This window comes from Haliotis cracherodii, unplaced genomic scaffold (assembly GCF_022045235.1).
Source record: "Haliotis cracherodii isolate W230 unplaced genomic scaffold, xgHalCrac1.p SCAF_6, whole genome shotgun sequence".
NCBI lineage: Eukaryota > Metazoa > Mollusca > Gastropoda > Lepetellida > Haliotidae > Haliotis > Haliotis cracherodii.
In genome coordinates this window covers 63,273,232-63,287,096 of record NW_027266319.1, presented here as the reverse complement: position 1 = coordinate 63,287,096, position 13,865 = coordinate 63,273,232, and the positions used below count along the sequence as shown (strand labels likewise).

The 13,865-nt window shown below is 41.0% G+C and overlaps 1 protein-coding gene across 1 annotated transcript in view; it reads left to right on the top strand.

The window, feature by feature from the left end:
- Positions 1 to 12,603, top strand: part of LOC139446739 (beta-hexosaminidase-like) — a 24,143-nt gene extending 11,540 nt beyond the window's left edge. Inside the window, exons 4-8 of the mRNA XM_071228041.1 lie at positions 1 to 655; positions 3,700 to 3,940; positions 5,722 to 5,974; positions 7,891 to 8,037; positions 12,477 to 12,603. The exon at positions 1 to 655 is cut by the window's left edge and continues 80 nt beyond it. Coding sequence (XP_071084142.1) covers positions 1 to 655; positions 3,700 to 3,940; positions 5,722 to 5,974; positions 7,891 to 8,037; positions 12,477 to 12,603 — 1,423 coding nt within the window. The remainder of the gene's footprint in view (positions 656 to 3,699; positions 3,941 to 5,721; positions 5,975 to 7,890; positions 8,038 to 12,476) is intronic.
- The last annotated feature ends 1,262 nt before the right edge of the window (positions 12,604 to 13,865 follow it).

Sequence of the window (13,865 nt, the reverse complement as noted above, 5' to 3'; positions counted from 1 at the left end):
TCCGGGCACAGGATTCTATACCACCAAGGACTACCAAGAGATTGTCCGCTACGCCCGTGACCATCACATCGAGGTCATCCCGGAAGTGGACATGCCTGGACACGGCCACGCCGTCATCAAGGCCATGGAAGCCAGAAGGAAACGCTTCCTGGCTCAGAACAACGTGACCGCAGCGAACGAGTATGTTCTCGTGGAAGCCAATGATCCGTCTGTGTATAAGTCCATCCAGATGTACACGGACAATGCCGTCAACCCCTGTCTCCCGTCAACATACAGGTTCATATACAAGATCGTTAAAACGCTGCACGATTTACATAAAGACATTTCACCTTTAAAAATATTTCACTTCGGTGGGGATGAAGTTGCGAAAGGAGCATGGGAAAATTCCACGGCTTGTGAACAGGTCTTTGGCAATGGGTTTGACATAGCTGATACAAAGATCCTAAAACAACTGTTTCTCCGCCAAGTTGCTAATCTCACCTCTCAGTTCGGGCTGGATCTAGCGGCGTGGGAGGATGGCATGATGGAGTCTGGGAGCACCCCCTACCAGAGAGGGGGGCTGCAGAATAAGAACATTTACGGCTACGCCTGGGACAACATCTGGGAGTGGGGGGCTGCAGCCAGGGCCTACAAACTCGCCAACGCTGGATACAAGGTAAAACGGAGGCACCATTAGGCCCAAGTGGCTGTCAATACTGCGTCATCTCATTAGTATTTTATGTGTCAAAACTTATAATTTTCTGCACAAGTCAAAGGAGTTATCTCATAAGGTTGTACAGATGTCAACAGGGTTATTTTCATCAAAACAAATATATTTTCAAGTAATTACACATTTCAATAACTGCTTACTGGCAGTCGAAAATAATACTCTTTTAATGTAATTCATGTAACAAGTTGCGATTCGATATAGGACAAACCAATCTCATTAAAATCAGGTCTTAGTTCTCGCTCCTGCTAAACAAAGATCTGAGGACATCCCATTACGGGTCACGTCAGACCGACTCGCAAACTTTGACCGACCAATGGAATGACTAACAAAAAGTCGACAATAGCCATTCAGAATGCAGCTTAATCGGGCAATACGGTACGAGTTTCAAACTGGCGACTACGTTTCGAAACATATTTTGACTTATATTCAATTAAAAAAAAAAAAAAAAACTGAACAAAAGAACACTCTGGAATGGCTAATGGATGGTCTAGATTGTATGAATACAGACATGAAGCCCATAACTGTCGTTTGGAATACCCTGTGTGTAATTATTCGAGGTTGCACCATCAAAAATCTCATTCCAACTGTCACTTTCATAATCTGATAAGCGATGCTCTGATTGGTCAGATGAAAGGTCGTGTTGACATGACCCGCAATGGGATGTTCTTAGATCTTTGTTTAGCGGTAACGATAACTAAGTTTTGATTTTAATGAGATTGCGCACAAACCAAAGTTGAAAGACGAATATTTCACAGCTACTTGTAACACCTCCCAGTGGTAGCCGAGGAGCTTGTGGACTATATATAAAATGTAGAGTACATACCGTACATTTTCGAATAACCGCCTTAAGGGTATATATTTCTGAAGTCCCTTAAGGCGGTTATTTTTCTACATACTGGCGTTTGCACACAAAAAAATTTTCCAACTGTTTTTTGTTTGTTTTTTAAATTTCTCTTCTCGGGGTTTTGCGGGTTTTGAGGGAACGGGTCAAATCATAGAATTGTTGATCGGTTTCTTTGGAAACATGAAAACATGGTCAGTGTTACTAAATATCTCTTTAATAGAATTAATAAGCAAGAATAGTTTTCCCTTATGTTTCACAAGAAAATTATTTATTTATTTGAAAAATACTTTCGGAGACTTAATGAGTTTAAGATACCGTCTGTGAGGGTGTGAGTTGGGATTAATGCCGCTTTTAACAGTATTCCAGTCATATCACGGCGTGTCAGCTTTATGTGGGAGGAAAGCCCGAAGTGATGGAGGTCTCAGACGTTTACCACTTTGGTGAAACCCACGAGCACGGGTGTGGAGCAGACAAACCTAGAAACAAAATCGTGACGAACTGGGATTCAAAAACCCACAATTACAGGTTTCTGACGTGCCCAAGGGACGCAACTCTGCACAGCGAATTGTGGTGCCTTTGTTCGCTGTTATTCAACACGATTTAAAGGTTTAATAGAAAGAAGGTTTACAAACTGAGGATTTACATAACATGAGACATTGCCTGATGAGGCCTTTTGCCCCTCCGTGCTATGACTTAGATACGTCGACTAGGTTGGAGGTCTAACAGCACTTAATTGTGCATATAAAACACAAGTTTAAAAAATACATCTTAAGGCACTAAATAATAGACACTACTAAATCCACGAGTTTGTCTTTTGATTGTGTTGTTAAAACTGAAAAGCTGTGCTTTTACGACTGTTGTAAATAGATATAAAAAAAATATGAAATGTTGTAAATTTGATACCCCACTGTGGGCCAACAATTACAGGCAACGGTAACGGCGCGTTAGGTTTCATTGGCACGGCGCGTTAGGTTTAAGAGCGCACGTTGGAGTTCGGTCCATTAATAATAATAATAATAATAATAATGATAATAATTATGATGATGATGATGATTCACACCCTAAAGCATGCTTCGATCGGTAAGTGGTTTACGGTGAAATCATGTAATATCACAACGCCATTGCTGCCCGAGGTATCATGGTGGTTACGGAATATTCCGGAATATGCCGAGTTTATCTAAATTCGCCCTGATTATGACCCTTGGTTAGTGTTTGTTTCCCGCAAAGTGGTAAACGCTGCAACCTACGTCAGTCTGACTTTCCTCCCCCAAGTCACACATCGTAAAACAGAGATACTGTTCAAAGCGGAGTGAACTCACTCACTCACTCACTCACTCACTCACTTTACGACTATATTAACTGGGTTTTGTAATACAACTCCCCCAGCCAAAATCCCACTGCTTGGATACGCGTTAGGTCATTTGTGGTCTGCATAATTGAAATAATGAATAAAATAAAATATTAATAAACATCATAGTCATAAAAGTATACATATATAGGAATATATTAAAGGAATGAGAACTCGACTTTGTTCATCACGACACGTGCATCTTTTGGACAACACAGCTAAATGTACAGATGAGGCTAGCCTGTGTCGAAAAGGCTGAATTTAGAGTTTTCGGGAATGTTTGTTTTAAAAATGTTTGAACATGTGCCTTTCTTTGATTCAAGTTAAGTTTGCAGATAAACGGTACGAACGTATGGTAAAAATCATCTTCGGAACCTCACTTCCTCTTGAAGTTGGTGATATCGGTCTTGTCACTCATATTGTTATCGCAAACGTGCATGTGTCAGAAAGACAAAAGGCCAGTTGTCAACCATCTGAACATATCCGATAGTTTTCTTACCACTTTCAAAATATGACAAATCATTTGGCAAAAAAAGGCCGTTATCCCTGGCTGGTTACGGCATTGGCTTGTCGTAAGAGGCGACTAACGGGATCGGGTGGTCAGGCTCGCTGACTTGGTTGATGCATGTCATCATATCCAAATCACGTGGATCGATGCTCATGATATCAATCACTGGATTGTCTGGTCCAGACTCGATTAGTTAAAGACCAGATCATACATCTGGAATATTGCTGCGTGCGGCGTTAAACAACAAACAAACAAACAAACAAACGGTACCACTGTCTTATGTATTGCAGGTGGTCATGGCACAAGCTACGCATCTCTACTTCGACCACCCCTACGAGCCCGACCCCCTAGAGCGCGGGCTGTACTGGGCGCCGCGGTACACCGACACCAGGAAGACGTTTGGATTTATGCCCATGAACATGTACGCCAATGCGGACGTTGCGAGGTCGGGGGATCCGCTCACCAAGAAGGATGTCTGCGGAGAGGACCTAGACGGATGTATCCCTCTCGAGAAACCGGAAAATATTGTTGGTGAGACGACAGGGGGACATTGCGTTATTATTTACTTCGGCCGTGACCTTGACCTTGTTGTTGTTATTATTATTATTATTATTATTATTATTATTATTATTATTATTATGGAGACATTTTACGGTCGGTGTGAGGTTGTAGGTCTTCCGGGACCGGATAAGACAAATCACTTTTAGAATTTCAAAAGATGCCTGTCGTAAGTCGAGGTGTGTCGACTACCGGTCGGGTTCGCTTCCGGGGCAGAAGAAAATAGCAATTGTATTTTGTTTCTCGGAACTTGTAAATATATCATCTTGTGTCGTCAACATGCAGACTGCTATTGAGGATGCCGTTATTTAGTTTTAAACATTTCTGAAACATCTTGATTTTAGACTCAGACGTTGAAGTTCGTTTCCGAAAAAAAAATTAAACAACAATTACATACATCGATTGTCGAGTTAGAATACATCGATCAATGTTGAAAAACAACATCCCCTGTCTGTAGTAGATAATGGCATAACAATGCCACGTGTCACGACCTCCATGATAAAAAGCCTGGTCAGAGTAGATCAAAATCATTCGGGGCTTAACTATTTTTATCAGTAAATTTGTTTTTCTTTTTCTCAACCCGGTGGTCAAAATAAGATTTAAATTTGACTCTACAATTCTCAATTTTCTAGCAAGAACATAGTGTTGATAGGATGAGAAGAACATGAAGTTTAAATTCACTATTTTCCTAGTGGGTTAGTCTTATTAGTGTGTGAGTATTTGCAGGGAACGGAACCTCACATCCCATCGGCCGGTGATTGAACCCTGAACCTTCCGCTCGCGGAAGACTAGACAGTCGCGTTTCAGTGAAGCTATGAATCGTAGTCGGCCTGCCTATATACATGTAAACATATAAACAGTTACGTGCCGTGGAGCATGCACAACATGTCAGGGCCAGGATGGAAACAACTTGAGAATTTTCTTCCTTTTGTTCGATAAACAAGTCTTAACTGGAATATTTATCAACCTCCCTGGTTTTCTAGAATCTTCGTATTCGTAAACCAAGTAAGAAAATACTAAATGCATAAAAGCGGACTAAAATGTGGATATGATATTTAAATATCTGCCATTTTTATGCCTTTCTGGTTGCTGCTCATGCTATCAACCACTGGTTTGTCTGATGGAGTCGGATACTCCCTAGCAACCTATATAACTATAGTTGTAATATTGCTGGCTGAGGCACAACTGACATTACATAACTGATGTTCTAGTGTCTTAAAGCATTGCAAGTCGCTGTGACGAGTTGCGTCCCTTAGTCGTGCCAGGATCCGCATCCCAAATTAGTCCATATTAACATGTTTTGTCAGCGCCAAAACTGTTCTGCTTGGTTTCAGACAAAGTGTTAAAACACATTTTGCATTTGATGGGGATGTATTAGGATACATACTACTCAAAAGAAGTTAAGAACACCCGATTCTGTCACATTACTGTTGTAAATCTGCTATGCCATTCCACGTCATGCCATATTAGCTTTAGTAATATGAAATAATCGGGTGTTCCTTAACTTCTTTTGAGTGGTATATGTTATATTTGAGTGAGTGAGTGTGATTTTACGCCGCTTTTAGCAATATTCCAGCAATATCACGGCGGGGGACACCAGAAATGGGCTTCACACATTGTACCCATGTCGGGATTCGAACCCGGGTCTTCGGCGTGACGAGCAAACGCTTTAACCACTAGGCTACCCGACCACCCTTGTTATATTTGATTTAAAAAAAACACATGTCACTCACTCCAACCTCTCCGTGTTGCAGGAATGCAGGGTCATCTGTGGAGCGAGCTGGTAAGGAACCGCGACATCGCCGACTACATGATGTTCCCCCGGCTGCTGGCCCTGGCGGAGAGGGCGTGGCACGAGGCGGCGTGGGAGGAGGAGGAGGACAACAGGACCAGGCAGGCCATGGAGGACAGGGACTGGGAGCGGTTTGCCAACACCCTGGGCTACAGCGAGCTCAAGAGACTCGAGAACATCGGCATCAAGTACCGTGTCCCTCCCCCAGGAGCAATGTAGGTGGAGTTGTGTTTGTTTGTTTGTTTGTTTGTTTGTTTGTTTGTTAAGCGCCACACACCACAAAGGAGAACTGTAAGACGGTGCTCTTAAAATAATCTAGTGAGTGGGTATTATTTTACGCAGCTTTTAGCAATATTCCAGCAATATCACGGCGGGGAACACCAGAAATGGGCTTCACACATTGTACCCATGTCGGAAATCGGACCCGGGTCTTCGGCGTGACGAGCGAACGCTTTAACCCCTAGGCTATTCCCACCGCCCCTAAATAATCTAGTAGTGACTAGACAATCCAGTGGTTGATATAATGAACATCGATCCACAAAATTGGGATATGATGACATTTAAACAACCGGATCACCGAGCCTGACCTTCTGTTTCATCTTGTCGCCTCTTCCGACAAGCATGGGTTGACGGGTTGTTTTGTGATGGGACAACGTAAGGGATCACGTATCCATATCCAAAATAGAGTCATTCAATGTAGACGATTCATACCTCAAAGGGAGGCGATCGCAATTGGCTGTGCAATTGGCCCTTAGTCGTGCCAGGATAGGTGGGCTCGAATGCCAGATTCTACTTGCTCATGATTCTTGTTTTTGAGGTCATATCCGACTTCACGAGTGTCATGTTGAACGTTTTCTTATTTTAGTATCTGGTGTTTTAATTATTGCATAGGTCTTCAGCAACCCATGTTTGCCGTAAAAGGCGACTAAACTCGTCGTAAGAGGCGACTAACGGGATCGGATAGTCAGGCTCGCTGACTTGGTTGATACATGTCATCATATCCCAATTGCGTGCATCGATGCTCATGATGTCAGTCACTGGATTGTCTGGTCCAGACTTGATTATTTACAGACTGCCGCCATATATTCCGTGTGCAAAATACGCATAATGTCGGAAAGCGCACGTAAATCCCAAACAGTAAGTAGCTGGAATATTGCGGCGTTAAAGAACATACAAACAAACAAACAGTTATTGCAACATAAAACGCCCGTCATATTTTTCATCATTATTTGAAAACTTATCACATTAATAACACATGTAGGCTAATATCTTTATACATTCGAAAATTTCTGTCCGTTGATTAAATGCTGCTATTGGCCTGATTAATGTTTCAATCCAAATGCGTTGCATGATCGTAGGTATTTTACCGCCTCTTTAAAAATGAGTTATCTCCCTTCCACCACACCTCTACGATAGCTACTAAAACTAGGCATGCCGCTGATCGACAAAGAAACCGTCCACGGTGATCCACGTAAAGTTTTCGCTACTGTTCTAATGAAACAGAAGATGTTTTACACATATTTTGGGAATGCAACAAAGTGCGCTCCATCTGACGAGATTTGAAAACTTTGATCACGCACGAAACGCAAAGCACGGTAGCAGTATCAAAATAAAATGTTCTTTTTGGTTATTTATGGAAAAATAACAATCGTTTAAGCCTTACCATTATTTTGTCAATGCGAATCATTTTCAACTTTAGACTACCCACTAGCTATCCACCAACATTTCAATTTATACAGAAGGAGCTCACTGAATTTATTAAGTTAACAGGGGCGGTCGGGTAGCCTTGTGGTTAAAGCGTTCGCTCATCACGCCGAAGACCCGGGTTCGATTCCCGATATGGGTACAATGTGTTAAGCCCATCTGGTGTCCCCCGTCCTGATAGTACTGGAATATTTCTAAAAGCGGCGTAAAACTATATTCACTCACTAATAAGTTAACAAAGTATTCCGTCATTAATTTAACAGTGATTACTTTAATAAATTTTGGTCAAGCTATAATGCTTTATTTTTTTAATATATTGTTTTGCAAAACTGGGTAAATGCTCAGGGAACAAATTATTCAAAAAATAACCACAGGATGTAGTTATTAGTCCATCATATAGTCTATACATGTAGTTATTATATTGCAGAGTTGAAGGGGACATTCTGCGGACGAACGTGGCGTACCCAGGTCTGACCGTGGAGTACAGTTTGAACGAGGGGGAGTCATGGTGTCAGGCTTCGGAACCAGTTCTACTGAGACTAGCCAAGAGCACACGTATATTGCTGAGAACACGGTAACCACAATTGTCTAGCTGTCTGTTAATCCATCCGTCAGTCCGTCTGTGTGTCAGTGTGTCAAACCATCGATCGATATGTCGCAAAAGCATCCATCTTTTCGTACATTAATCTTTGAGAGCGACCCATAAGGAAATCGTGCGTCCGTACTTTCGTCGTTGACGAGTCATCCGTTTTGACGAACTTCCTTATTGATGACTAGTCAGAGAGAACAGTACGGGCGGGCGGATTTCCTAATCGATAAATGTACGGAGGAGATACGGTGGCCCATAAGGGACATGGAGTCTGTTTTCCAATATTTCGATATTTCACTTACCGTTATCGTAACCTTTTTGCAAATTAACACGATTTGTCATACAAATGTGTGATTAATCATGTATAAAGAAGATATTGAATCGCTGAAAAGTGAAGCGAAAATGTCAAAAACTAAAATGAAAATGTCAAAAACAAAAATGAAAATGTCAAAAACAAAAATGAAAATGTCAAAAACTAAACTGAAAATACAGAAAACTATTTTCACCGCGGTGGGAATAGTATCATAGGGTGGAAATAGTTTTCTGTATTTTCATTTTAGTTTTTGACATTTTTAATTTAGTTTTTGACATTTTCGCTTCACATTTCAGCGATTCAATAGCTACTTGAAAGTACATTTTCCATGTTTTCGGTTGTTTTTATACATGATTTATCACATATTTGTATGACAAATTGTGTTAATTTGCAAAAGGTTACGATAAAAGTAAGTGAAATATCAAAATATTGAAAAGTAGACTCCATGTCCCTTATGGGCCACCGTAAGGAGAGGATTGCTTGACGGATGACTAAAGTACTTCCCAAAGGATTGTATCCCGCTCGTTCTTACTTTTGTCTCTGGCTAGCCATCCTCTATACGCAATCAGCCTGTCCTCACATTTGTCTCAGACAAGCCATCCGTTAGACAGTCCCAACGTCCGTCTATTATCTGACTTGTCACTGATTGGGCAATCCGTCTATACATATGTCTCTCATAAGCCGTTAATTATTTATCTGTGTCTTCAAGAAAATCCTAATGTAAGACATCCCGACAGCTATAATTTTACGGTCACCATTCGTCCCTGTAGGATTTACGGTTTTGTTTGTTTATTTGTTTGTTGTTTAACGCCACATCAACCAGGTCAGCGAGCCTGACCACCCGATCCCGTTAGTCGCCTCTTACGACAAGCATAGTCGCCTTTTACGGCAAGTATGGGTTGCTGAAGACCTATTCCCAGATTAATTCTGCGGTAAATTATCAAAATTCTGCGGTACAATTACCAAACATCTGCGGTAAAATTATCTTTCCCCTTAAAAAATTAAAACAAACTCATTCGTGTAGACATTTCAGGTTCAGTTTAACATGTCAGCTAATACCACAAGACCGTCGAAAAGTGAGAATTATTTATATTATATTTCGTTTTATCGTATGAATACTTTTCTGTATGTTTGAATCGCATGTTTCATGTTTGAATATCATTCGAGTGCAAAATGTGATAGGGAAGCTAGAAAATAATGAAAAATAGTGTATTGATTGATACGAAAGGGGCAGATTTTTCTGCAGTCTCCGGTGAGCCACATTTCTGCAAATCATTCCGCAGAATTCGACTCGGACTGATAGATATAATTATATTATTTATCATTTTTGTAAATGCCCAGATTATTCTCTTCTTTCATTCATTTTTTTTTCTCCTTTTTTGATCTCTTATTTTCTGTCAGGTGTCACGCTGTCTTCTCTCCCTAAGCCATGCTGTTGTACGTGACCTGCAGAAATGACGTATGCCATTAGGAAATATTTATTTGGTTAAGCCTTTTATGTCGGAGCATGGTGAATAGTTAATGTCGAGACAGTTTTAGAGAAGTCTCGACCGTGTCGACTCAATAGGATTGCGTATTATAAACATATTTATATTACACATTGTGTTACAACTTAATATTATGAATACACCATAGTTCGCCCAACTCATCACGTTTTAGTGGAACTAACTGCACATCCGTGATTAGACAGACAGTGTTAAGTGCATTATGGATTTAAGATAACGTGACAATCACGGAAGTGTGCACATTGTTGCGCTCAACAGGATATGACAATAACTTTAGAATGGATACGTCAAGATGTGGTAATTCCAGTAGTTACTTTAATCCGGAATTCTTCCAACAAGCTTAAGTCCACCCTTTTTTCTACCAGGATGTAAGTCTCTCGGTTCCACATTAAGTCAGTAATTACGTCGTTTTAGCAATATTCCATATATGGCTTCTTACATAAATCCGATGTGGGGAATTGAACCCGGACCGTCGGCGTGACGATTGGACGATTTAACCACAGCAATACGAGTACAAAGTCGCCTGGGATCTGTTAGTTATTTGATATAGTAAAATCCTCGTTAGTCTGGACTCCGTTACAGTAAACTACGGTTATAACGAACTCAAAGGGACCACTAAATTCAGTTCGTTATAACCGTAGTGCGTTATGTGCACATTTACAACATGTATACAGAAAATAGACGGGACCAAAAAACAGTTCGTTATATCCGTCAGTTCGTTATAAGCGTGTTCGTTATAAACGTATTTTACTGTATTTCTGCAGGTGAAATTGCCTCAGTAGCCATAAGCCGGCAGCCGTTACTAAAAGATTCACTTAATTTTATGATCAGTGTATTGTGAATTGAAATACTTTGCCTTGGACTTGAAACATCTAAAGTTTCTATGTTAACATAATATTGTCAACATATTGAAGCCGCTATGGATACAAGGTTGATATATTTTACATCAATAAATTAATTCAATTAAATAAATAATTTGAATAGTGCATTTCCCAATTAACAACTGCTCAAATGCGCTTAGACCATGACTGATTTAGTCAAAGGTGACAGGAATGGCCCAGCATGTTGAAATTACCTATCGCCATATGTTTTGGTACGTGATTTTAGTACCACTAGCAGACGTTGGTCTTTTGATCGGAGAAAACGTGGTGGCTTGTATGGTACTATAGGTTCCTGTAAGTATGCAGGAGCCACACTATGCATTGTCTTGAAACCAGAGTAGTTTGAATTGCACTTTTTGTTGGATTGGCAGCCGGTGTACTTCAGTCAATATTGGAGTAGAGAGTTCTCTGGTTAATGTCAGAATTCTTGCAGCCGTATTCTGAATACGCTGTAGTTTTTCTGCATCCTTCTTTGGTAGGCCAAAGATGAGGGGGCGACACTAACCCAATCTGGAGACGACATATATATGTGGATCAAGTTCTAAAACCTCTATCGGAAATATTTATTGTACAGGGTTATGTCCCTTGTTTGATCGTTGGACATGATGCATTGCCGCCAATTTCTTGGAAACCGAAGATGACCTGTTGAATTCGTCTTAAGTGATGAATACCTTATCAAGTATGAAAACCGCCATCGAGAAGTACTATTTCACAGAAGTATCAGCTTTAGAAACTAACAGTTTTAGACCACTTGTCCTTATAATGATAACATACCTCAAAACCCTTAAGGGGCAAATTTCTACTAGTCCTTATGATACTTTAACTATTGGGCAGTTTGGCAAGGACTACAGGACTAGGGCCAATTTCTAACGCTGAGTATTGTCACAGCTTTATTTTATTGTTGTCATATTTTCGTCTGCTCAAATGAGGGTAGGTTTTACTTATGAATCGTGTCATATATCATTGAAACTTTGTACACACATCAGGCAAATGCTGAACTGGTACTTTTCTGGAAATTTAATCTTTTACTTTTCCAAGGCACTAAGTTCGAACCTTTCATTGTTTGTTTGAAAATGTATCAGGCCGCCTCCGTGGTGTAGTGGTTAAGGTGTCTACCCACAGAGCGGAAGGTCGGTGGTTCGATCCCGCAACATGCCGTGATATGTTGAAAAATGGTGCTTGATGTTACCCTGCCTTAAACTAGGCATGTATAGGTTAGCGTCCTCCTCAAGGACTTTCAACGAACTAAAGTCCACGTCATCAGTAGAGAGGGGCGTCCACTGACGTCATCGTACCTACAAGGGTTGTTGCTGATGTCAACTACTTATTTTTCTGGTCGAGACTAGTTGTATACAGGTTGCCCACCCGTAAATATTCCGGGGTAGAACAGGTCTTCAGCAACCCATGTTTGCCGTAAAAGGCTACTATGCTTGTCGTAAGTGCCGACAAACGGGATCGGTGGTCAGGCTCGCTGACTTGGTTGATGCATGTCATCGTATCCCAATTGCATGGATCGATGCTCATTATATCAATCATTGGATTTTCTGGTCCAGACTCGATTATTTACAGACCGCCGTCATATAGCTGGAATATTGCTGAGTGCGACCTTAAACAACAACCAACCAAACAAACAAACAGGTTGCCGTGATATTACAGTATAGTGATGACTGCGGCGTGAAACAATATTCCCTCACTCACTCACTCACTCACTCATTCTCTTTTCAGAGGCGCTAACGGATCCCGAGTGAGTCGAGTGGTTCATCTGTTCACGGGGGCGACGGTAAACAGCGGAAACACGTTATACCCTATGTTTCCATTAGTTTTGTCAATTATATGTGTTATGTTCATGTAAATGTTATAAACCACCATACATTGGCTTATTCATAATGCTTCTCTCACGAAATCCTATCCACATTGAAATTAAACTCATTAGTTTGTATGTAAAATTGTCCGTCCAGCATCGAAATAAACATGAATTATGGACATTTCTAACCAGTTGCACTGTTATTTTTCGTTGACAGTCAAGTGCACACACACACACACACACACACGCACGCACGCACGCGCACACACACAGAGGACAATGAAGCACGAGGGGTGGTTTAAAAAAACATTGTTCTATCATGACGTCATTTTCTGGAGATTTCGAACAAGCGCTCGCAACTTGATGGCGTCGCAAATAGGACGAAGTTATTTTTTAGAGGGAAGCGTCTATTGAGTTTTTACATTGCCAATGTCGGATTGTCTTCGAAAAATTAAAAAACATAGACTAACGGTTTATCCCTACTTAGGATCCATTCAAGTCCACATGCTAAGGACCCGTGAAGATTCCTGGGTAGAATAGGTCTTCAGCAACCCGTGCTTGCCGTAAAAGGTGACTCTGCTTGTCGTAAAAGGCGACTAGTGAGTGAGTATGGTTTTACGCCGCTTTTAGCAATATTCCAGCAATATCACGGCGGGGGACACCAGAAATTGGCATCACACATTGTACCCATGTCGGGAATCGAACCTGGGTCTTCAGCGTGACGAGCGAACGCTTTAACCACTAGGCTACCCGGCCGCCCCTTTAAAAGGCGACTAACGGGATCGGGTGGTCAGGCTCGCTGACTTGGTTGATGCATGTCATCGATCCAAATTGCGTGGATCGATGCTCATGATATTAATCACTGGGTTGTCTGGTCCAGACTCGATTATTTACAGACCGCCGTCATACAGCTGGAATATTGCTGAACAACAAACAAACAACAAATTAGATAAACCAACTTTGACAATAAAAAAATGAGTTAAACATATTTATCATCTAATGGGCAGTTTCTCGGGGCCAACGGAGAAAATGATATCCGTTGGGGTCATATGCGGATACAGTTTCAAATATCAAAGGTCAATTAGGGACTACTTTCAGTGTTTACAAACAAACATGGCGTCGCCCTTGTCATTCGGCGATCGTGTGAAAATTCACCATCGGGAATCTAGGCTTCCCCTTTTACGTTAAAAAATATGAAGTCTCAAACAAAAATCCATTTATACTGGACGTATCTACCAGAAACCCTCCAAATGTACAGGTGACCGAATATTTGAAAGTATAGTATTGTGTGTGCAATACTCTTTAATATA